The sequence below is a fragment of the Parus major genome, chromosome 1 (genome assembly GCF_001522545.3).
Source record: "Parus major isolate Abel chromosome 1, Parus_major1.1, whole genome shotgun sequence".
NCBI lineage: Eukaryota > Metazoa > Chordata > Aves > Passeriformes > Paridae > Parus > Parus major.
In genome coordinates, this window is record NC_031768.1 from 68,233,455 (window position 1) to 68,255,197 (window position 21,743).

Sequence of the window (21,743 nt, forward strand, 5' to 3'; positions counted from 1 at the left end):
CATGATTGGCCATAAGAAGAAAGCATTGGATAAAGGCATCAAAGAGAGGCAGCCACTTCCAACAGCAGCTCTGTTTCAAACACCAAGTGCCCTTGCTCCTCATGGAAAGGGCTTACAAACCCACAGCCTGGGCAGGGACATAGATACAGATGTCTTAAGCAGGTTGGGACCAAAATCTGATGTTTGAGAGGTCTGGGATACCTCCGTTGTGGGCACAACCTTCCCAACCCTCTTCTTTGTGATCCTTCTCTGTCTGCTGGAGAGAAATGGGCCCTTTCAGATGTCTCATTTCAGGCTGAGATGAGCCACAGCCCAGCAGCCAGCTCCATCCATACACCTGGCAAATCCTTCCTGTGGCAGAGGCAGCCCACTGCCCTGGCTACCCCAAAATCACGTGCTGCTGCTCCCAAGCCACCAAATTTCCTCCCTCTGAGGATGATGACCTTGGTGGAGCACAGCTCTGCTGCCAGCCCCTGCCTGCCACAGCTGCTCTGGACACCCCTGGCCATGAGAGACGTGACCACCCACACCACAGACCACCAGCCTGGCAGGAAGGCAACAGCAGTCTGATTTGGTTCCCTCCCCACCCCCTCCACTGCTCTGATGTAGCACCTCTTCTCTTTTTGTTTGAAGGACTCCTCTCTGCAGGGAGAGCAAATGAAAGAGAAAAAGGATATGGAGCCAGTGGAAAGCAAAAAACAAAGGCTGGCCAGTGTCACCAGCAGCGAGAGCTTGGCGAGCTCTGGGTTCCAGGAAGATAAAAGTCTGAGTGATGTGGAGGAGGACGAGGAGGGTAGGTATTAATTCCTTCCTGTCCCTACACGGACTGTGATATTTTTACAACATACTGTGAATCCCTGAAATTTTTTTCCTCATTTATCACCCTAATAAACATCCGTGGGAGATGCTCAGAGGGTCATGTCCAGAGGGTAGAAGATTTAAAAAAAGATTATTTCCAGGGTTACTAAATCTGACAGGAAAATGTATGATTGTTTCTTCTGACTGCTCCTTATCTTTGGGGAAAACACAGCAGTGTCCAAAGCACGAGGTGTAAAGCAAGCACTATTTTTGTTTCCAATGACAGTGGGTTGACCTCCAAATACCCCTCCATGAAGACTGAATTTATGGGAATAGTGGGGTCTGTAGGAAAGGGGGAAAACAACTGCCTGTGAGCTATCTTTGTAACAAACCCCACTTTCTACCTCTGCAGATGCTGATGACCTGTACAAGTTGCCCCTCACTATGGAGGACCTGATCTCTTACAGCTTTCAGGTGGCCAGAGGCATGGAATTCCTCTCCTCCAGAAAGGTGAGTTTTGCACTGAGAGCTTTTCACTGGGGAAGACAGGATTCAGAGGTGAAATCATGTCTACACTCTAGTGACACCTTCCTTGGGAGAGGCCCCAAAGGAAGAGCCTTTTTCCTCTTGGCATTTTAAAAATAACTGTGTTTATCCAAGTATCCATAGTCCATAAACACAGGATCATGACTGAAGGCAGTGGGTCAAGCTCATTCATTTGGGGAAGATCTTTTGGGTGTGGCAGGTTTTTCCTTAATTTCAACATATATTAGGGAGCTCCAAATGATTCAGCTCTTTCCCTGCAAATGTCAAAGGGCTTACAAATGTGTCACTTTCTGGATTTAGTAATTTTTTTTAAAAATAATTACCACTGTTTACAGTAACTTCATGTACAGGAAAATTCCCTAAAAAATTTAAATTAATCAATAAAAAATGATAATGATGATAATGATAATGATGATGTTGATGATGTTGATGATTATGATAAAAATAACAACAACAATAAATAATAATAATAATAATAATAATAATAATAATAATAATAATAATAATAATAATAAAATAGTAATATTTTAAAGTATATGGGAGACAGGAAATTTGTGGGAAGGAATAAGGAAATGCAGTTTGATTGTGAAACTGTTTTATTATAGTGCATTCATCGTGACCTGGCAGCCAGAAACATCCTTTTATCTGAGAACAATGTTGTGAAGATCTGTGATTTTGGCCTTGCAAGAGATATTTATAAGAATCCTGATTATGTGAGAAAAGGAGATGTAAGTCAAGATGCTGTTTATTTACCCAAATGTTTGCAACATGTAGTTTCAAACTGTCCACCAAAACGTTCTGTAGATGTTTACATTTCCTAAATTTAAGAGCTCGAAAGCTGTCATGCTTTTTTATGTGAAGATGGGCTGTGCAGATGTGTTGTGGGTCTGGGAAGCATTTCTATCCTCAGGCACAAGGCTTAGACATGCTAACTGCTTCACAGCTTCACCCCAGTAATACTTTGTTTTTAGACATCTCTTGGCTGGCTCACCACAACCCCCTCACTCTGTAAACTTCCTTCAAGGAAAACAGTCCCTCCAAAAGAAGGTGTACCCCGCACTGCTCCCACGCCAGGGCCAAGCCCTGCTCGTGGTGCCCCAAGCAGCTGAGCAGGACTTGCTCCTCCAGCACCTTCTTGGTGTTTTTTGTCCCCATTGCAGAGAGCAGACAGCGAGTGCCCTGCCAGCCCTGCCGTGAAGGGCTGGGCCAGCAAACTGTGCTTGCACCCACCCATGACACGGGAATTTGGTGTGGGCACTGAAGTCATGCAGAGAGTCTCTTTCAGGAGATCTCACCCACCTGCCAGCTATTCCCACATCTGTAGATGGCTTCCAGGGTTTACAGCATCGCAAATTAGCTGGGAAATGTTCACAAAGCTTTGGTACTGCTCAGGAGACCCTAACAAGTTGTGCTGAGGGTTGCTGATGTGCTCCTGCAATTCTGGCTCTGAAAATGTCCCCAAGAATATCTCCAGCATCATTACAGAATGGTTGGTGCTTGGATGCAGGGCTTTCTGCCCTGTCTCTGTGATGCTGGCAAGAGACCTCTGCTCCTACACACTCCCACATCCCTGTAAAGAAAAGGCCTGGTCACAGGTTTCCAAAGTCTGGTGTTTTGTGCCACATGTTTTTTAAAAACAGTCTTTTACTCCAACAATTTGTTAAGTGTATGAATGAGTGTGGGTTTATCTTGACTGCCTGTAAGGAAATCCCACAGGTTCCTGCTTGAATGGCAATTATTTACATAACAATATATAGTTGATTCATCTATGATTAAAATCTTTCAGGCTTTGAAAATAATAGTCAGATTTGTCCCTTTTACTCCAGGCTCGACTTCCTCTCAAGTGGATGGCTCCTGAATCCATATTTGATAAAATCTACAATACCAAAAGCGACGTCTGGTCCTACGGGGTCTTGCTGTGGGAGATATTTTCCTTGGGTATGTTAACTCTGCACCCCAGGAGCTTGACAGGAGTGGGGACTGCAGCTTAGGGAAAACATCCATCACCTTCAATGATCTTTTGGCAGGTGTTTCAGAAAGACCTAAATCGGAGGCAGAGGGATTATTGTGTCCCTGTGAACTAGAAATTTTGGTGCTTTTAAGAGCACTGAAAGCTCATTTGCCAAGCTGAAAGCCTTAAAGGACAGCTCTCTGAGAACTTTACCGCCTACTTCTGCCACGGGCAAAACCTAAGCTTCCCACTTTTCCCTGTAGAAAACCTTGGCAGAGGATGCAGGGCAGCACAGCCAGAACAGTCACAGTGCTTTGTCTGACTGATGGCACTTGCCAGGAAAATCAGGCAATTTTTTAAGCATTTTAATTGAATGTGGAGCCCTGTGGGATAACACAGAGCTGTGATTCTGGGTCATCAGCTGCCCAAGACCAAGGCACCACCTCCTGTGCCACAGCCAGCCTTCAAGACACCGAGTGCCATGAGCTGAGTGTTCTCTCAAAAGCTTCTTATTCCTCTTGTGGGAGGAAGAGAGCCAAACCCACAGTTTGCATGTCTCAGATTCTGTCACCTCCATCTCCAGCCCGAGTCCAGGAGGTCCCCCCAGCCCAGGAGGGATCCAGCACCCCCCTCACCCAGGCTACTGGACGCAGCAGGCAAAAAGCATCTGCACTGATGCCGCAGGACGAACTAGAGCATGCAATCTGAAATTAAAATGCAGTGAAGCCTTTTATTTCCCCTTTCTTTCATGTGGAAAAGGCAGGATACAAGATGTACACTGAGTGGGAATAACAATGACTGTCAGAATAGAAGAATCTTAATTGAGTTCAACACAGAGGCTGACAAAAGAGGCGAACAGCAGAGGAAACAATACTATACAATTCTCAGGACAATCAATCATTTATTAGTTTAAATACATGTTGTTGGTCAGCCTGCCAACTCTTATGATTTTATGGTCAGCCTCATAATACCTGCTATTTTTTTCTTAAAGCCCTAGCTCCTTGAACCTGGTGACTCCCTGACTCTATGAAAGGTCTTTTTTTTTTCCTTTCGTTTTCTCTTTTCCTGATGTTTTTAGCCTACAGAAAAAAACAAAACCAAAGACCAAAAATACAATCAGGCTGCATCTGAAAAACACAGAAAAGAGAAAAACAATGCAAATGTACTGTGATCTGTTTTAAAACAATTTTTTCAATTTCTTCAAGGTGATTTTGGGCATTTGGGGTTTGTTCATAATGTGGTCATTAGAACTGAGAGTAGTCCAAAACAACAGAAAGATCAGACCTGGCTTTTGAAGGGATAGTGTTCAAATCAAATTCATGAGCATTTTTTCTATTCAGGCCAGGAAAGCACCACTAATAGATGTGGTCTTGATCTTGGCCCCCCCTGCAAAGACTGGGGCTTGGAGCAGGACCAGCAGCAATTCCCTGTCTCTGGCAGCCTGCAGGGCCAGACCCTGCTGGGGGGGCAGCCCCTGACCCCCAGCTCTGCAACCTGGTGATGCACAGCCCAAGCGTTTGAGGGACATCCACAGGGCCACAGCGAGGTCACAGGCACTCAAGGCATGTATCTATTCTCCCAATGTCACCTCCAGGTGCCTCTCCTTACCCCGGAGTCCAAATAGACGAGGATTTCTGCAGCAGGCTGAAGGAAGGCACAAGAATGCGAGCCCCAGAGCAAGCGACCGAGGAGATGTAAGATGCCTTTGCTTCCCTTGTGTGCCACTGCCCTCCCTGGCTGCCCTGCAGATGATGTTCCAGTCCCTAAAAGTACCCTGTGCCAGCCTAAGGGAAAAAAAACCCAATCCTGCATCGGTATCTTCTTGTGCACCCCCCACCCTGGCCCCTGGCTCCCCCATAGGGTAGGAGAGGGTAGGGGGGCAACCTGAGCCCAGTGCACCGCCAGGGCTGTGCTCTGAGGGGAGCTGAGCAGTGAGGAGGAGGAGGAGGAGGAGGAGGAAGGTCATTCATTCCTTGCCAGGTTTAATATTTACCGACATGCACACAGATAAGTGCTGGAGGAATGTGGCTTTGTTAACACCATCTTGACTTAGGAAGTGACAGCAGAGGCTTCCTCGCAATCACTTGGGTAATGAGGGCCCACCCTTTCCTGTGCACCATGTCTGATGGCAGAGGAAGGTGACAGGGACCCACAGCCTCCCCACCCGGGTTGTCTGAGTCCTTCCACCGCCACTCCCCACTCCCCTGCCTCTAGGTGCAGTCTCAAAACTTCTTTGGAGACCAAGGTGGGTCAGGACAGAGCAGCTTGCCTGGGAAGGCACATGCAGCACACTGAATGTTCACCCTGTGACACAAATAATTGAGGACCATGAACATGTCCAGGGTATTTTACCTCTGCAGGCATAATCAAGTATGTGTGGGTGTCTTGGTGCCTCCCCGAGTGCTATGTCGTGACTCTAAATAGCAACACTTACCAAAAAATAGTTCTAGCAGAAGAAAAGGATGCAAGCCAGCCATGCCTATCTGGGAGTATTGCCCATTGACTAATTTTATTATCCTAGTGACAGTAGATAAGAGCTTTTTTTTTTTTTTTTCTCTTCCACATATTTTATTGCAGGAAGGAAAGCTCGGCTCAACCAATACAAGGAAGTGACACATCCATATAAGTCATCTTTGGATGCCTTTAGGATACCTTAACCTAAACATTGTCAGTTAATAGATGTTTAATACAAAGGTTTAATGCTTAATTGGGAATGAAATAAAGGAAGTGTGACTGGTTGGCTGAATTATCCTTTTGATGTGGTCTTCTGGGGTGTTGCAGGAAGGTTTTCTTTTTTTGTGGAGAGTTTACTGCTTCACTTTTAGGAAAAAGCCTCGATGGTGTTAGAGAGAATCTTTGTAAAACCAAGCAAGTTGAGGAGTTATCTATGTCTGTCTATCGATGACAAGCTGTCAAAGACTGCGCTGCCTGAGATCAAACAGAGCTGTAACCCCACCATGTGCTCACTTTGCTGTTGTCTTCACAGTTACCAAATCATGCTGGACTGCTGGAAGAGCAATCCCAACGACAGGCCACGGTTCTCCGAGCTGGTGAAAAGGCTGGGTGACCTGCTGCAAGCAAATGTCCAGCAGGTATTAATGTCACAACCACGTGCTGTCACCAAAGCAGGGACAACGCGGACCCAGGAATAACGCTTTCATTTCTTGTGTGCATTTAGGAAGGTAAAGACTACATACCCCTCAGCACAATACTTACAACAGAAAGTGGGTCTCCCCCTGCGTCTGATCCTTTGTGCAATGAAAAATTTCCTGTTACAAGCTCAAGTTGTGGAAGCACTGAAAATGTCAGGTGAGATAAGCAAGATTAAGACTGTTTGTTGTGGAGGTAGCTCGCTGCATACCCTAGTTTGGAAGTGGGTGGGTGAAAACAGAGACAGCCCACAGGTGGCCTGAGTGTCCCAGCAGTTGCCAAGTCACCCACTGCTATGGCTCTTGGGAGTGCCCTTTCCCAGGAAGACCTGCAAGTCACAGGGCTCAGACCCTGCAGGAGGCACAGCTGTGTGCATCCCGGGACTGGCAAGTGAGATTTGGGTGTGGTCTGGTTAACCTTTTGTATGACCTACCTGGAAGACAGCTAGGAATTGCCTAAAGAAACAGAGAAATACCCAACACTTTCTCTCTGTGCACTTCACACTCTCACCAAAAATTGTCCTGCTTCTCTTGTTGAACAGATACATAAACACCTTCAAAATAAATCCCCCCCAGCGCATAAAGACATTTGAAGAGCTTCCCATCAAGGAAACGCTTGTATTTAATGTAAGTGACTCCTGGGCCAAATGATACGCCATGTATTTCTTTTTATTTATGTATGTGACAGATTTATACAGGGATAATCAGGATGGGGGGGTTAGTGCCTTGTCAGCTCTGATACAAGGTGCAGGATTAGCTGTACTTGCAACAAGAGGTTATCCCACTGTCCTGCAAATTGGGGCAGAGATTCTTGCTGGTCATGTCATGGGCTGCAAACACTCCTACCCTGACAAGAAGCAGTCAGTTCCAGTTGGTATAGCTTCCCGAGTCCCACCTGAATCCCACTGGTGTGGGAGAGACACTTAAAATCCCTTGGATCTGACTTCCATCTGAATAGTAGTGCACAAAGGAGGACCGTGAGTCCTTTTTCCATCAGAAGTCCCTGGTAGGAACAAGTCCTGTTATCAGATGGACAAGCTGGAGCCATGTCTAACAATGGGACGCACACTCGATCCTTGTAGAGACAGGCATAGGCAAGAGCCTGGGACAAGCTTTTAGTGACCCAATAGAATGCATTAAGCAGCAGGAGGTGGGAAAGGCACAGTGGTCCTCACAGGGTTGGTGGCTGGCCAGAGCCTCAGACTGCATGTAGACACTTTTCTTCTTGCACCCAAGATCTGCATTAACATTACCTGTCTGCTGCACCCCAAGGCATGGGTGGTTTGAAAAGGCACTGTTAAATATCTGTGCACTGCAGCACCTCCAGCAGCACAGAGATGCTGTCTTCCAGAGCTGTCTTAGTATCCATGCTCAGAAGGACGCTGGAAATCAGACCAAAGAGGAACTGAGTCCTTTGTAAAGTACAGTTAACACCTAACAGGACTGCATCTTTTTTGTTGAAGGATTATCAAGCAGACAGCGGGATGGTGCTGGCTCCAGAGGAACTGAAGCGCTTCACATGGACAGGCAGCAAGCAGAAAAGGACACTCTTTGGGTCTGTATTTTATGTTCCCTTCCTCTCAGGTATTAGATGGCAAAGGAGAGGCCAAGGTCCTTGTGCTAAATCATGCCTTGTGAAAGTAGCTGAGGTGTCCCCAGTCCCTGCAAATACTCTTGCTGAGGTATGTCCTGCTTGGTTGAATCAGCAGTCAATCATCTTCCACACCTATGTCTTTGAGGAAGCAAATAACCCTCAACCCCTTCGATGCACATCAGCAACATGATTTATTAGCTCTTACTGATCCACCTAATGCCCAATTTAATGCCAGAGTGTCAGAGAGCACTGAACTAAGGTAGGAGGCAGGTAACTGTAGGAAAGAAGCCCTTAATAATAGGGGATGAGGAACGTGTAGCTGTGAAGGATTTGCAGTTATTTCTGCAAGTCCCAAGGGCACCCCAGCTGGGACAAGGCCCTCTGTGCTTGTTTTTGCCCTTCTTTTCCATGACTCAGCTAAGCATGGCCCATTTAACACCCATGGGCTCAGGATGCTAAAGTGGCAACTTTACAATAGATGGATGTGAGGGCCTCACTTCTCTTCCTGCCTTTAAGCACTTGAATATATTGGCCATCTTCCTCCACCTAATTCCTGACAGCTGCCCAAGCAGGGAACTAGGGCTGCTCTAAGAAATGAGTTGCACTGACATGAACTCCCTGTAAATGGGAAGTGTTTATTTTCTCAATGCCGGCGCTGTATCAGTTCCCAGCCGCTGGCAGTGTCCTGGTTTCAGCTCACTGCTCCCAGCCAGCCCGGAGACTGTCCAGACCCAACCCATCGTTCATCTCATGCTGGCAGGAGGTCAAGGCCAGCCTGCCATCCTGCCAGTGCCAAACTTGTCAGTGCCTTGCAGTTGGGCAGGCTGGGAGGTGTAGCATTGTCTCAGAGAACAATCAGAGCTGGCTGAAACGTGCAGTCAAGGCAGAGAGGACTCGCTTCACAAAAAATTCCACTGACTTAGAGGGCGTTGGTTGAAGGCACAGAAATACATGTAGGAGAGCGCACACACTCACAGGGCTGGAAAGCACGGCCTGGGTAAATGTGCTGCTGGCAGCAGCCTGCAGTGCTCATGCATGGCAAAGCCAGGGCAACACAAACCACTCCGAACAAATGCTGGGAAACCCTTTCTCCTGCCTTGACCTTTCAGAAAATAGGCTCCTGAGCAGTTTTATGGTACTTCAGCTCTGTTGCAGCATGCTGTCATTGGAGGAGCCAGGAACTGTAGAGCTTGGAGTGTATGTGGATATTACGAGTTCCAAAGGATGCAATGTTCCCTCCTAGAAGTGGTTTAAATCTTTTTTTTCTGTGTGTATTTCTGAAGGCTGCTGTCAGCCACACAGACAACATGGCATCCTCCCCAGATTAAATTTATGAAATGCCTTTTTCTTTGCATGGCACAGAATGCATGGAGTGTGTCCCAAGCATCCCTCTGGCACTGCTTTAAGGGGCACTTTCAAATGCAGGAGGAAAAGGAATGCTTGGATAAGAAAAAAAAATTAACTGAACAGTGGCTGCTAGAACATAAATCCTTGGGAGAACAGAGCAGTTGACTGAGATCATACAAGGTCATCTGGCCTGCAAGCTAAACAAGTGGTACTGCATCGCTGTGCCAAAAAGCACTCATGGATGCAAATGCAGGCAGTGACCCTTCAGTCTGCACATATTCCTAAAAGTGGTAGTAGCATCTTAGCTAAGCATCCTTCACATAAAATTAATTGGGGCAGTAAATAAATACCCCTAAAAATTGTACTGAGCAAGGTGGAGCCTGGAGGGGTTTGAGCCATGGAAACTGATCTAAGCAGATGTACAGTCCTCCTTCTTCCCTTGCATTGCAGGCATCCTGCTCTGCATTCCTGTGCTCACTCTTGTGCTGACATTTCAGCTTGGCTATTCCTGCAGGGAGCTGATTCAGGTTGCCAAACTGTCAGAACAGTTTCTGAGTGAGCAGTAGTAGCTCACTTTCAGGGCAGCTGGTGCCAGCACCAGGCTGCAGAAAGGTTTCGCCTTCCTTTGGCAGCAGCATACCTATGGTTAGATCCCTTTGCTGTAAGAAAGCATTGGAAGATTCAGACTGGGCAGAGCTGAAGAACTGCATAGTGTGTCAGAAGCCAAACACAAAACACCCTACCTGTCTCCAGAAGCACACCTAAGGTTTGTTGCAGAGGAAACTGATCAGCTGAGTGCAGGAGAGAGCCAGCATGTACAGTAGTCCTTGCTCAGTGTGACCAAGCCAAGAGCCAGGCCCAGGGCAGAGCAGGGAGCCAGCCTGACAGTGCAGGGGTACCCCACTGATCCTGGTGAGGTGCCTCCTCTTGGGCTTCCACTTCTCCTGCCTAGGGAAAGGCACTAATGCCAAAGCTCACTCTTGGTTTCACTACAGGAAAGAGCATCAGCCCAAACCACGGTAAGCCCCTTAGGCCCAGGTGGTGGACAGGAGCATGAAATAGAAATGGTTGCAACATGTCTTGGTCTTGCTAATGCTGCTTGAGACAAAAAATGGTATTTTGAACAGCAGGAAGTTTATCCTAGTATAAGGCCTCAGGTAAAGAGACCCTGATAGAAAGGTTTGGGGGCATTTTTCTGAGCTGTGCTCCTTTGCAGGTGGAAAGGATCCCAACTGCAACCCTTTTCTAGCTTTTCAATATTGGTGAAAAAACCCAACCCAAGTAAGCCAAAATCCTTGGACTGAGGCAAACCCTTGAGTCAGTGTAAATTGCAAAGCCAGAAAAACAGCAAGAATTCTACCTCCTGTGAGCTGGAACTAGCATCTCAAGACCTGCAGCCAGTTTCTAACCTCGCACTGGTCCTGAACATGGCAGGAAACCAGCAGCCATTTCCTCCAACAAACAACCCCAATTAAAGACCAAGTAAACACAGTTTACATTCTTAGATTGGCAAGAAGATAGTCCACAGCTAGAGAAGCCTTTACTGACTATAAACTCATTCTCAAAATGAAGCCTGACTACAGATTCCAAAACCCCATGAGCTTCCTTAAAGTTCTTTGTGGGAATTGCATGCCCAGGCACAGCAGTGCACTCCAGGTAAAATTAATAGATGCAGCTCTACTGGTATAAAAGTTTATTAAAGCAGAAGCCAAGTCTAGCTCACAAGAAAAACCTCATGATGCAAAAGCCTGATGATGATGAAAGGATGAAAGCATGACAGCTCTTAGGCTCATAACTTGTCATGCACACTCCACATTTGCCAGCTCCCAAAGACTTGCAATTATAATGTAAATCACAGAGGCATTTCTCTTTAATCCCATCACAAATAGTCCATTGCATCTGTGACTAACCTTGTCATAGTTATGGAATTTATCCCAAGGCAATTACTTCTCCATCTGCCAACAGATGCAATATAAAAATATGGGATGCATCTGCAATCCTCATCACAAGGGCTCCTCCTCATGAAGTCCATTCATCTACTAATAAATGTAAAGGGGTGGTCTTCTTAGGGAGACCTTCCAATTTCCTATGGTAGGACAGAAGACAGAGACCACACTCCTTAAAAAACCACATAGGTTGTGAGTTAAGAATTTGAGAAACTGTGACATCTATGAGGAACTTGTAATCACCAATGGTCCCATGCTACTGTTTCTGTAGTTTTACTTAGACACCTAACAGTGCAAAATAAAATGAAAAGCAAAACCCTGGGCTCTGCAAGCCTCAGCAGATGCTCTGTCTTCTCTGGCATTCAGGACTAGGGCTGCCAATGTTTCTGACCTTATAAATGAAGAGGAGTGGATTGTCCATGAACTTATAAAAATACAGGAGAGGAAATCTAATTTTAGACACTGTGGTCCAACACATTTACTTTAGGATTTCACATGTAAACAATGATGGAAAAATGCTCTGGCTTGTCCTTTTGTCTACAGATAAATCTTTCGAATCCAAGTTCAATGGTGTGAAAATTCTCTTTGCCCCTAATTTTCTTCATTATTGAAAGAGCCCTTTCTGATGTCTTTCTGAGATCTTGAATATGGCTGAGAAAGTGCCGTAAGGCAAACAGTGCCTTTAAAAGTGGCTTTGCTAAGAAGATATTAAACTCCTCTTTGTAAAGGACATCTTATAAAAGGCAGCCTACAGGATAACTGGTCCTTTTATGGGAGAGAAAAACTCTAATTCAAACCAGCAGCTCATGGCAAAAGAAGCCAATAAAGAGGAGATAGCCAGAGCTCATGCCCTTCCTCATACACATCAGCCATTTCTATTAGAAATTCATCCCACCATTAGCTTTGGGAACAACTGCATTAGTAGTTTTCTACTTTTGTCTCAAGGCTTGAGGCCTTGCATCACTTCATTCCTGCTCAAAAACCCCTTTTCCCTTAGGAAGAAACATTTAGGTGTGGGGATACTCTGCCTCAGCAGAACTGCCAGACACTGCCCACTACTTCACCCTGCAATAGTTTCACTCCCCAACACATGCCACAAATGAGCAATTGGAGCTTAGGCTGGACAGTCAAGTACTCCCCACAAGCAAAGAGACTGATACAATGAACCTTTAACAGTGAGGTTCACTCACAGCACCTCTTTTCTAAGGGGGACTCACAGGGAACACAGGAGGGCTCCTTCATTCCCCTGTTCTGCACTCCCATTGAGCAAGTCCATCTGCATCAGTGCCCTTCCCACCACATGAGAATAAACAAAGCTGCTTCTTGTGATGTGGCTTTGCTCAAGTCACTAAAACAAAAACCTTTATGTGTTAAGAAAGCTGACAATGACACTGCTCCATTACAGCATTAAAGGTGCCAGCAGGAGCAAGGAGTCAGTGCTCTCCGGAATAACCAAGCCAAGAAGCTTCTGCAGCTTCAGCTGTGACCAGCTCAGTGACTCCAAGCGAAGATACACCTGTGGTTATGCCATGCTGGAGAAAATGTATGCCAGCCGTTCTCCTCCTCCTGACTACAATTCTGTTGTCCATTATTCTCAGCCACCAGTTTAAGTACTCCTAGGCCAAGATCTAAACAGGCAGGTTCTTATGAAACACTGTCAGTTTAAAAACTCTGACCCAAATAATTTTAACTATTATAAAACTTAAGAAGTTATCACTGGCTTAATCCCAGTGATCTTTTCTACAGACTGCAGCACATGTACTCAAAATACAGCAAATTATTATTGCTTAAACCTTGACTTTCCCAAATGCTCAACACATATAGCTTTTGCTAAAAATGCCAAGTGCTTCTGCATCCAGGAAAACCTGGCAGGTCATTATTACAGCCTCTGCTCAGACTTGGGTCACTTCTGTCCTGACTGGGAGAGGCAGCTGGGAGCCCTAGAGAGCCGGGAATCTACACCAGGCAGTGAGGTATCTGCATCCTATTGCTGGGGTATGTGTTGTGCTGGAAAATAAAGAAGCCTTCAAGAAGACAGAAACTAGAAAGAGATCACAAACTTTATTTTTAATAAAAATGACCTGGAGAAACTTGTGGTAAGGCTGATGCTCTGGGGAAGCTGAATAAGCTAATTGGGGATGGGGCATTATATGGACCTTACTGCTCCAGATGGCAGATGCAGTAGGGAGCCTTGCAAGGCAAGAATTTAAAATGTGTTGCTAAACACAACTGGCAAGGATAGAGGACAACTAAGACCAGATCCAGGGCTGTAACAACAGGGAACACATATCAATTCAGTTTGGACAATCCTGCTGAAATCAAGTAAATATTGAAGTTTTGCACTTTGTCAGTAAACCAACACACACACACACTGGAACCAAACCACAAAGTAGATAGATAAAAGCCAAGCTCTGTCCACAAAACCTCATGGACCTTCTAACACTGCACTGATTTTATTTATGTCTGCAAAGACAGGATAACTACTAGACTGCACATACTTTTAATTGATCACTAGAAACTTTGAAGAGATTAGTTAGAAAATACAAGACAATCTGTAAAGTTAGGGCAGCTTTTCTATGAAGATACCAAAATTTCTGTTAAGTTACCAGTATGTACAGGAATAAAAATGTATTAACTCAAATGCTACCTGTTACATGATCTCTTGATCTCTCAGAATTCAGCTAAAGAACTGTGAACATAACCCACTAATAGACTTTAAGGCAACTGACCTGTCGCATATTTACAAATAAAAACTATCTTTGACATTCAAGCAAAATAAATATGTACCACTACTTCTGAGCTAGGTATCTCTGCACAAGAGATCATCAGTTCTAAGTATCTATTGCACTGTCTCTTGCTGGTAAAGTATATTTGACCTTGATCAACCAAAAGTTTCAGAACTGTTTTTTTACCAGATTGAGCGAGGAGAGTTACAGAATGATGCATCTCAAAGGACACATTTGCACAGTGTAAATATATAAATATCCTTTTGTGCATAAATATTTAAGAAAACTGGACTACAAAGATTACTTTTATATGAATCCCAAGTGTCTTCAGATGTGAATAACTCCTATTTTGTCTCGCATTTTCTCTCTTTATATAATGTATTTGACTGCTAAATTCATATAATAAAGTTTGCTTTTAAAAAAAAAAATTAAAAAATCTGAGTTCTGCCAGTGTCAAAGACTGCTGTGGCACACAGGTCAGCACTGGGTAGTGCAAACAGCTGGTACATATCCATCCCACAGGCTGATTTTGTGAGCAAAGGAGAACATGGAATAATCACACAGAAGGCACACTTCTTGCACAGCAAAGCAGATACAGTGACATACATCTGTCACTGCTCCCTGTGTGGGTGACATCCACTAGGTTCAGCATATTTAGGAAGTGCTTACTGCTGTCTAGAGACAAAAATTCAAACTCAGCCTCTGGGAGCGGCAAGGTTTCATGGTGACAGAAGACAAAGCAGCACATGGAGAAACATCCACCCAACCACCCACCATTCCTGGCTCCTTCAGCAGCTAGAAGATGCACACCAGACAAAAGGACAGCAAACAGAGCTAAGGTGTCCCCAAAAATGCCTGTTCTGAAGCTGCTGTGACAGGCAGGCAGCACCTTAGTCCTGGGTGGAGACTCTTCTTCAGAGAACCCCTACATCCCCACCCCATCCGTCCGAAGCTGGGGATGCTGCCTCCACAGAGATACTCAATCAAGTGCTCTCTGCTAAACAGCATTTCATCATCTGAGGGGCTCTCCAAGCGCTGGAAGGAAGCAGAGATGAAACTTTTTCTGGGAAAGCAGAACACAATGGGATCAACTGATGCAGGAGTTGTGTAGTTGTGGCTGCACGTTACTAAGGAGGAAACTGGAGACTGGGTATGTGCATCAATCAAACTTATTTGCAGCTTATATAATAACATTCCTAAAACATTGTAATTTCAGCTATAATGACTCCTTGTCAATTATGTGCAGGGACTATTGACAATTCACAACATATTCCTCAAAATTACATCTTCCATAAGCATGGTCAGCACTGGATGGATATAGGAGACTTTATCCTACCAGCAGATCATCTAACCTTTGTTGGCCAAAAATACAGGAAAAGAATTTTAGGAAATGAAGTTATTGTGACTTCATGTGCAGATTCTCAGAGAAATTAACACACTTTGATACTGAGCAAAAAAGCTCAGAAAACATGGAAGAAAGGGTACTTGAGTTTTCAAAAGTAGAGCTTATCAAGTAAAGCAGACTTGATCAAACTGAAGCAGATGGGATTGGATTTAGGAATTATGGAAATATGCATTAATACAATTCTAGTGAACAGTATCTCTCAGTTTTAGGACATCTGATACAATCTAAGTGGCAAGCATTAAACACAATTTGTGACTCCTGTTTGTTGAAACTCTGCATTGAAGACAGAATGAATACAAAAGAAGTACGAGACAGAATGAAATGCAATTCCGGCACCAAAGCTGAAAAGCCCTGGATCCAACTTCAGAACTTCACATTGTCAAAATAAGGCCACGTTACTTCTGGTATTCTTTATTAAAAATACTGCTGTACACATGAACAATGAAAACAGGATTAAAGATGAGTAACACATACTGGGATCATGACATTAGAACTTAACATACTGGTGCTTTTTAGGGGAAGCAGTTGACACCTGAATTACTGAAACAAGGGCAAATCAAAAATACATAGGTACCCTCAACAAAATATTTACAATATAGTAAATACAGCAACAGAATTTAAAACAGGTACAAAAATTAAAATGACCAACATCAGATGATTTCAAAGGTTGTCCCTTCTGTGCTTTTAGCTGTAAAAAATAGGAAGGTCAGAAATAAATTTCCCATCTGGGAGGGCACATCCTGGTGACTCCTCTTTTAAATACAGATACACTGTTCTTCCTATGAATGGATCAATCTACAACTTTAGGACAACCTTCTAAATGGAATTAAAGTGGGGTAGAAGGGCTCTCCCCAAAAAAACACTTCAGACTGTTCAAATCATTCCCAAATACAGACCAAATAAAATAAATAGAAAACAAAACTCAACTTCTTTTTAATTTTATGTATTACCTGACACCAAATATTTTCTGGCTGACATTATGTATGAAAACTTATTAGCTGTCTACCTTTTTATTTTTAAACCAAGTCCTGAGGTTACTAGGGGCTGAAGCAAACTGACATTATGCAAATACACACAGGTTTGCAATTTAGACATGTCTTGCAGAGGGTGTGCTGGTCTAAAAAGGATGAGAATTCAAGCCCTATTTTACCCCTGCCTTACACTTCCACAAAATATTGGTCCACAAATTAAATTTTCAAAGGTTCCCAAACCCCACAACTGAACAGATGATCCCCTTTCATTTTCAAAGAAAACAATACTGGAAAAAACCTCAGCCCGCTTATAAATTAAGCATTCCACATTTCTTCTAGAATACAAGTACTTCTTTTTTTTTTGTACAAAAGAATTACAATATGATTTGTCAAAAAACATAGAAAAGACAGCTGCTCTTCCTCAAATACATGAGCTAATGATAAAAGACTGTTCTGCATGTTCACTTTTCGAAGTTCCTGTTCCTTTTATATTAAAAAGAACATTCTGGCAACTGTTATCGTTTGAATATTAAACATTATGTTCCTTTTAAAATTGCAACAATAATTGATTTTTAAACTCAACAACTGATGCTATCTAATGTGGATTCAACCACATCTTCTAAAATGTGTAAAGCATGTCCCTAGTCTTCAAAGCTTTCGATGTGAAGAGAGTTGCTTTTTTCTTGATGCAAGTCTCAAGGCGGAGAATCATTTTAAAGCTTATAAAAGTGGACAGAGAAATATTAAAAACTTCTCTGAAAACTACAAATATTGAGAATTATTAAAATTGATGTCAGTAACATCAGTTGCAAGTGCTTAGAGTCTGTCCTGACCTTTTGAGTTTCCACATTTTCTTCATGGTGAGCACCCAGTGCTATTAAAACATTCAGTGCTGGGAAAGGATAGATACAGTCTTCACTACTGCTTTAAGAAAGGAAATTCCTACATATTTGGCAGTCTTCAGTATCAAAGTGTAGGTGTTAACTAGAAATCCCATGAATACCCAGGTTTGGAGACAACTGCATGTCCAAAAATTAGAAAGGTAATTGAGGAGCAAAATTCCAGACTTTTGAGACTGAATTACTTCAGGAATATTCATGTGTTGAGTATTAGCAAAAGTAATATTACTTTGGGCTAAGCAGTGACTGCAAAGGCACAGCAGATCATTATCCCTCCAGATTCAGGCCGTAAAACTTGAAAAGCTCTTGATGCCAGACAACTGCTGTGTTTAGTTAATCTTCTTTTAACAGTGTCTTTGTATCTGTATCCAGTGTAGCGTACCATAATAAAGCTGTGGTTCAAAGAACAGAACTTTATACAAAAATTATACTGTAAATAACCTAAAGTAATACACTCCTGAAACTTCAGGCATTTAAACAATTTCTTTAAAAAAAAAATCTATTAAAAAAATTGCATAAATGTAAATGCTTCTGACTACCAGGAAAATGTACAAACAGTTTTTAAAAGGCGCTGGTTGTGTTTAGAGCAAGTTTGATATGCTCCTTAAATTAAAGATGTTTCCCATTATGCTGTTTTCGTCACTCCGCTTAGACAAAGTTTAAATCAAATGACAGGGGACTTACTTTCCTTTTTAGTCAATTCACCAATACTTCACTTGACTGGTTTTAAAAAGTTCCTTCTTCTCACATTTCTTTGAGCTAACAGTGGGTGGCATACAGAGCTTGCATACAACACACTTTTACAGAGGTTACGAACTAAACGGTCATTAATAGAACACAATTTCTATTAAATTATTTACCTGGTCCTTTATGCTATTCTGGGTGCAAATAATATCAAAAATGAATAAATTTTGCTATATCCTCAGTGACAAAAATGTATCCCAGAAATGTCCTTGCAAAGAGTTTCCCTTAAGTATACAATGTGGCAAAACTTCAGAGATCAGAAAAGTCTTAAAAAAATTAAAATTAGTGCATATACAAGTGGAAAAAATAAAAGTAGGAACATCATGCACCTGATGTGTTCCTTAATCTAAAATAAATTCTTCACAGATAAAGCCTCCAATGGCAGCCTTAGCTCTAGGATAAGTGAAACATTCTTCCCTTCAAGTAACAGTGTACCTGACTGAAGTGCAAGCAGCTTTGCTCATCTCCTGTTTGTTTCCCAAATGTGAAATGAGATGACAACAACAATTCAGCTGTAGTGCAATTTGCTATAGGTTAAGTTCCTCAGCAATGTCCTGCATGCTTTCAGCAAATACTACAACTGACCATTTGCGGCTGCAATCAGTTCTTGAAAAGTATTTTCAAAGCAGCGTTTTAAATCGCTGTAAGTTACCACAAGTACACTCTTCTCATCTCTGGAAATGAGGCTTATTTTTTCTGGCACACCAGCATCTAACTGTAACAAGAATGCAAAAGATAAAATAAAAGAAGTGTGAAAGAAATGGCAAAACATTTCCCCAACAACAAAAGCAATCAATTTCTTGGCAAGCACATTGTTATGGTGCAGTTCAAATCTGCTAACAGGACACAAAGGAAGAATCTGAATCGCACCACAACAACGTCCTTGCCAAAAAATCGAGACATTTTGGTCTTAACCTGACGGACATTCCAGACCTTGGGACTAGATTACCATTGTTTCCTTCCCTTTCCACAAAGCTAATAATCCTCCAATGCTATACTTCCCTGTGTAAAAAGCCTGGCAAAATTTTAATGTACTTCCTGAAGAACAAAACTAAATTTGACATTACATTTGCACATACTATCCACAAGCCTAAACGAAGGGTAGGTCATTTACTTCTTGTGCACTCAGAAATGAAATAATGGATGGATCAGCCCCAGGTAGCTTGGAAACCGGTAGAAACCCAAACCTCACATTTTTGCAAGTACTGGAAACAAACTAGTTCCTATAGTTCCTAAGCTGAGTTCAAACATTCAACATTTCATCCCTTAGAAAGAAAAAAATTACTTCGGTATAATCCATAACCCAATGCATAATTTGGGGTTGAAGATCAACATTTGTTCCACATTTCCTTTTATGGTTTGTTCTAACTTCTCAAATTCAATATGGACTTTATTTTTATATACCATTAGATCCTCATTTCTAACGGAAGAATATCCTGCTTTATTGTGCTGAAGTCCACTATAACTGTTTCTTATGTTCTTCTCACTTTGCAAGAAATGTTCATTAATAGAGGACTGTCAGACTCTTATTATGCAGAACTTTTGTTTTTTTTAGTCAATACATTGATAGTTCCACCACAGTCTTTCTTATTCCAATACAAAAGGTGGGGCAGAGACAAGTGAGATATGACACTACCAATCCATTCTTTGGAAATACAACCCCAGCAGGTTTAAATATATGTATTATAATATTGTACTGAAGAGAAAAACAAATTTGTCACAGAGATGTTCCACTAGCTGCTGTCTGGAGCAACACAAGTTAGAAATTTCTTGCATTTCTCTTCTAAAGTAATGTTTTGAGCTTAACCTTAAAAGCTGGAACCTCCACATTTTAAAGCTGCTGCTTTGTGAATGGTTTCAGAAGGACAAAAGCAAGCCAATTAGCTTCTAATTTTTATAGGGTAAGGTAAAACCACCAGTGTTTTTCAACATCCATTACAAAACAATATCACTATTGAGGTGTTTGTGAACTGTTCATTGCCATTAGCATCATCCAACAAATCAATTAATTACCTTAATTAACGTAGGACATGGAAGATCTGTGCTAAGAAAGCCACACTGCTAATCATAAACATCAATATTTATGGCTTTCTTTCTCTTCTCCTGTGGAGGCATAAATCAGTATTCTCAGCTGAAAATATGCTCAAAACACCACATTGAAAAGGAAGGTTTGTTGGTTTTGTTTTCCTGAACAACAGAAGAGCTTTCATTCAAAAGGAATGCTTTTTTGTACCAGTGAAGATAATATAACTTCTACTAGTACTTTCTACAGTTTCTGAAGTGCTTTTTAGAGTGTATTTCCAAAGTAGAGTTCTGTAAGCCTTACATTTTTTGTGTGCTGAGCCCACAACCACAGAAGAGAAGAGCCTCTGTTTAAAAAGGTAAGCCATGAACATTTATAGAACAAGGCATTCTTTGACATTGTCTCTTACCTGACCTATGAATTCAGGACTGTCCCCTCTTGCTACAGTACTGTATGAGTCACTGCTTTCAAATCATGATGGCATTTCAATGCCTACTTGAATGTCAACATGCTTTCTTTTTGATTTAGCCTCAATCCCTTTAAAGTCCTTTTTAAAGTGATTACAGACACCAACCAGAAAGATAAAAAGGAGGTTAAAAAATGCACAGCAGTGGTCTAATAGGAGGTTAGAAACCCTGACAATTTTAGAAAAAGATTTAACTGTACAGTTATTACACGTTAAAGGTTCTGAACATATTCCACTTTTTTTGGAGGAGAAAGTTGGCTAACCTAGGCCTAGAAAAGAAAATACTGGGCACTAAAACTGTGTACTGTCAGTGTCTGCATCATCATTCTCTACAGGGCAAGTGAAATTACCAAGCAGCTACAAAAACATCAACAAAAAAAGTTGCAGCATTTTAGTCACCCACGAATTATTGAAGCTTGGCAAAACAGTGTAAAGTAAGTTGAAAGCTGGTCTACCAATAAAAAAAATAATCAGCTCACATACTTTTTAATTTATGGAACAAGACAAGTCCTTCATCTATTGAAGATCTTGTGGTGTTTCACACATCTCCTGCTATTAATCATGAGAGCGCTCAGATAAAATTCTGCTAGTGGTGCAGCTCTTAGAAAACTGCAAATAGCTTTGTTAAGTCAACCTTGGAAAACAAAGGGCTGGAGAGGCTAAGGAAGTTATTATAGAAGCGGACTTAAAATGTTAAGTCACAGAAATATTCCAGCACTGTCCTAGATGGCAAGGATTTTGCACAAACTTCTGTTGCAGTTTTCCTCCTGTCTCCTACTCGAGCCAGCACAGTTTAGGAATGTATCTTGCCTTATGACCATCCTTTGTGATAACTATCAGCAGAAGCCTCCCCCAGTTAAAGGAGTATTATGGATCCTTTATGCTGTGTTGAAAGACCAGAGTAGCATAAAGGGACCAGCATTGCTTATCCACAGTAATCAATGCATTCTAGGATGAAAAGTTAATACTGTATCTCACACTATATTAACAAATTTTTAATAGTCATGTACTAATTTTATTTAAAATATCCATAGATGTTGGAATAGTAGCTTAGTGAATACATGGTTTTTAATGCAAAAAATGGGGAAAATAACCGCCAGCTAAACCAACGGCATTAACCTTCCAATGCCAACTTGCTTTGCAGTGGAATATTCTTTTAAAGAAAGCTAACCCAAACA

General features: G+C 42.4%; 2 protein-coding genes across 10 annotated transcripts in view; one reads left to right on the forward strand and one right to left on the reverse strand.

Moving 5' to 3' along the window:
• The window catches only part of FLT1 (fms related receptor tyrosine kinase 1), a 109,272-nt gene extending 94,934 nt beyond the window's left edge, over nucleotides 1–14,338 (forward strand). The window contains exons 21-30 of the mRNA XM_015623010.3: nucleotides 634–793; nucleotides 1,211–1,308; nucleotides 1,950–2,072; nucleotides 3,171–3,282; nucleotides 4,890–4,989; nucleotides 6,282–6,387; nucleotides 6,474–6,604; nucleotides 6,987–7,071; nucleotides 7,908–7,999; nucleotides 12,737–14,338. Of these exons, the coding sequence (XP_015478496.1) occupies nucleotides 634–793; nucleotides 1,211–1,308; nucleotides 1,950–2,072; nucleotides 3,171–3,282; nucleotides 4,890–4,989; nucleotides 6,282–6,387; nucleotides 6,474–6,604; nucleotides 6,987–7,071; nucleotides 7,908–7,999; nucleotides 12,737–12,941 (1,212 nt within the window). The 3' untranslated portion in view covers nucleotides 12,942–14,338. The remainder of the gene's footprint in view (nucleotides 1–633; nucleotides 794–1,210; nucleotides 1,309–1,949; nucleotides 2,073–3,170; nucleotides 3,283–4,889; nucleotides 4,990–6,281; nucleotides 6,388–6,473; nucleotides 6,605–6,986; nucleotides 7,072–7,907; nucleotides 8,000–12,736) is intronic.
• A 1,513-nt stretch (nucleotides 14,339–15,851) lies between these two features.
• The window catches only part of PAN3 (poly(A) specific ribonuclease subunit PAN3), a 65,796-nt gene continuing 59,904 nt past the window's right edge, over nucleotides 15,852–21,743 (reverse strand). For 6 of the 9 annotated variants that reach the window (XM_033515394.1, XM_015623052.3, XM_015623023.3 and 3 more), the window contains one exon: nucleotides 15,852–18,791. In XM_033515394.1, the coding sequence (XP_033371285.1) occupies nucleotides 18,651–18,791 (141 nt within the window). In that variant the 3' untranslated portion in view covers nucleotides 15,852–18,650. Of the gene's footprint in view, nucleotides 20,647–21,743 lie in introns of all 9 variants that reach the window. The other 3 variants (XR_001520662.3, XM_033515387.1, XM_015623031.3) reach the window with 3 other exon arrangements.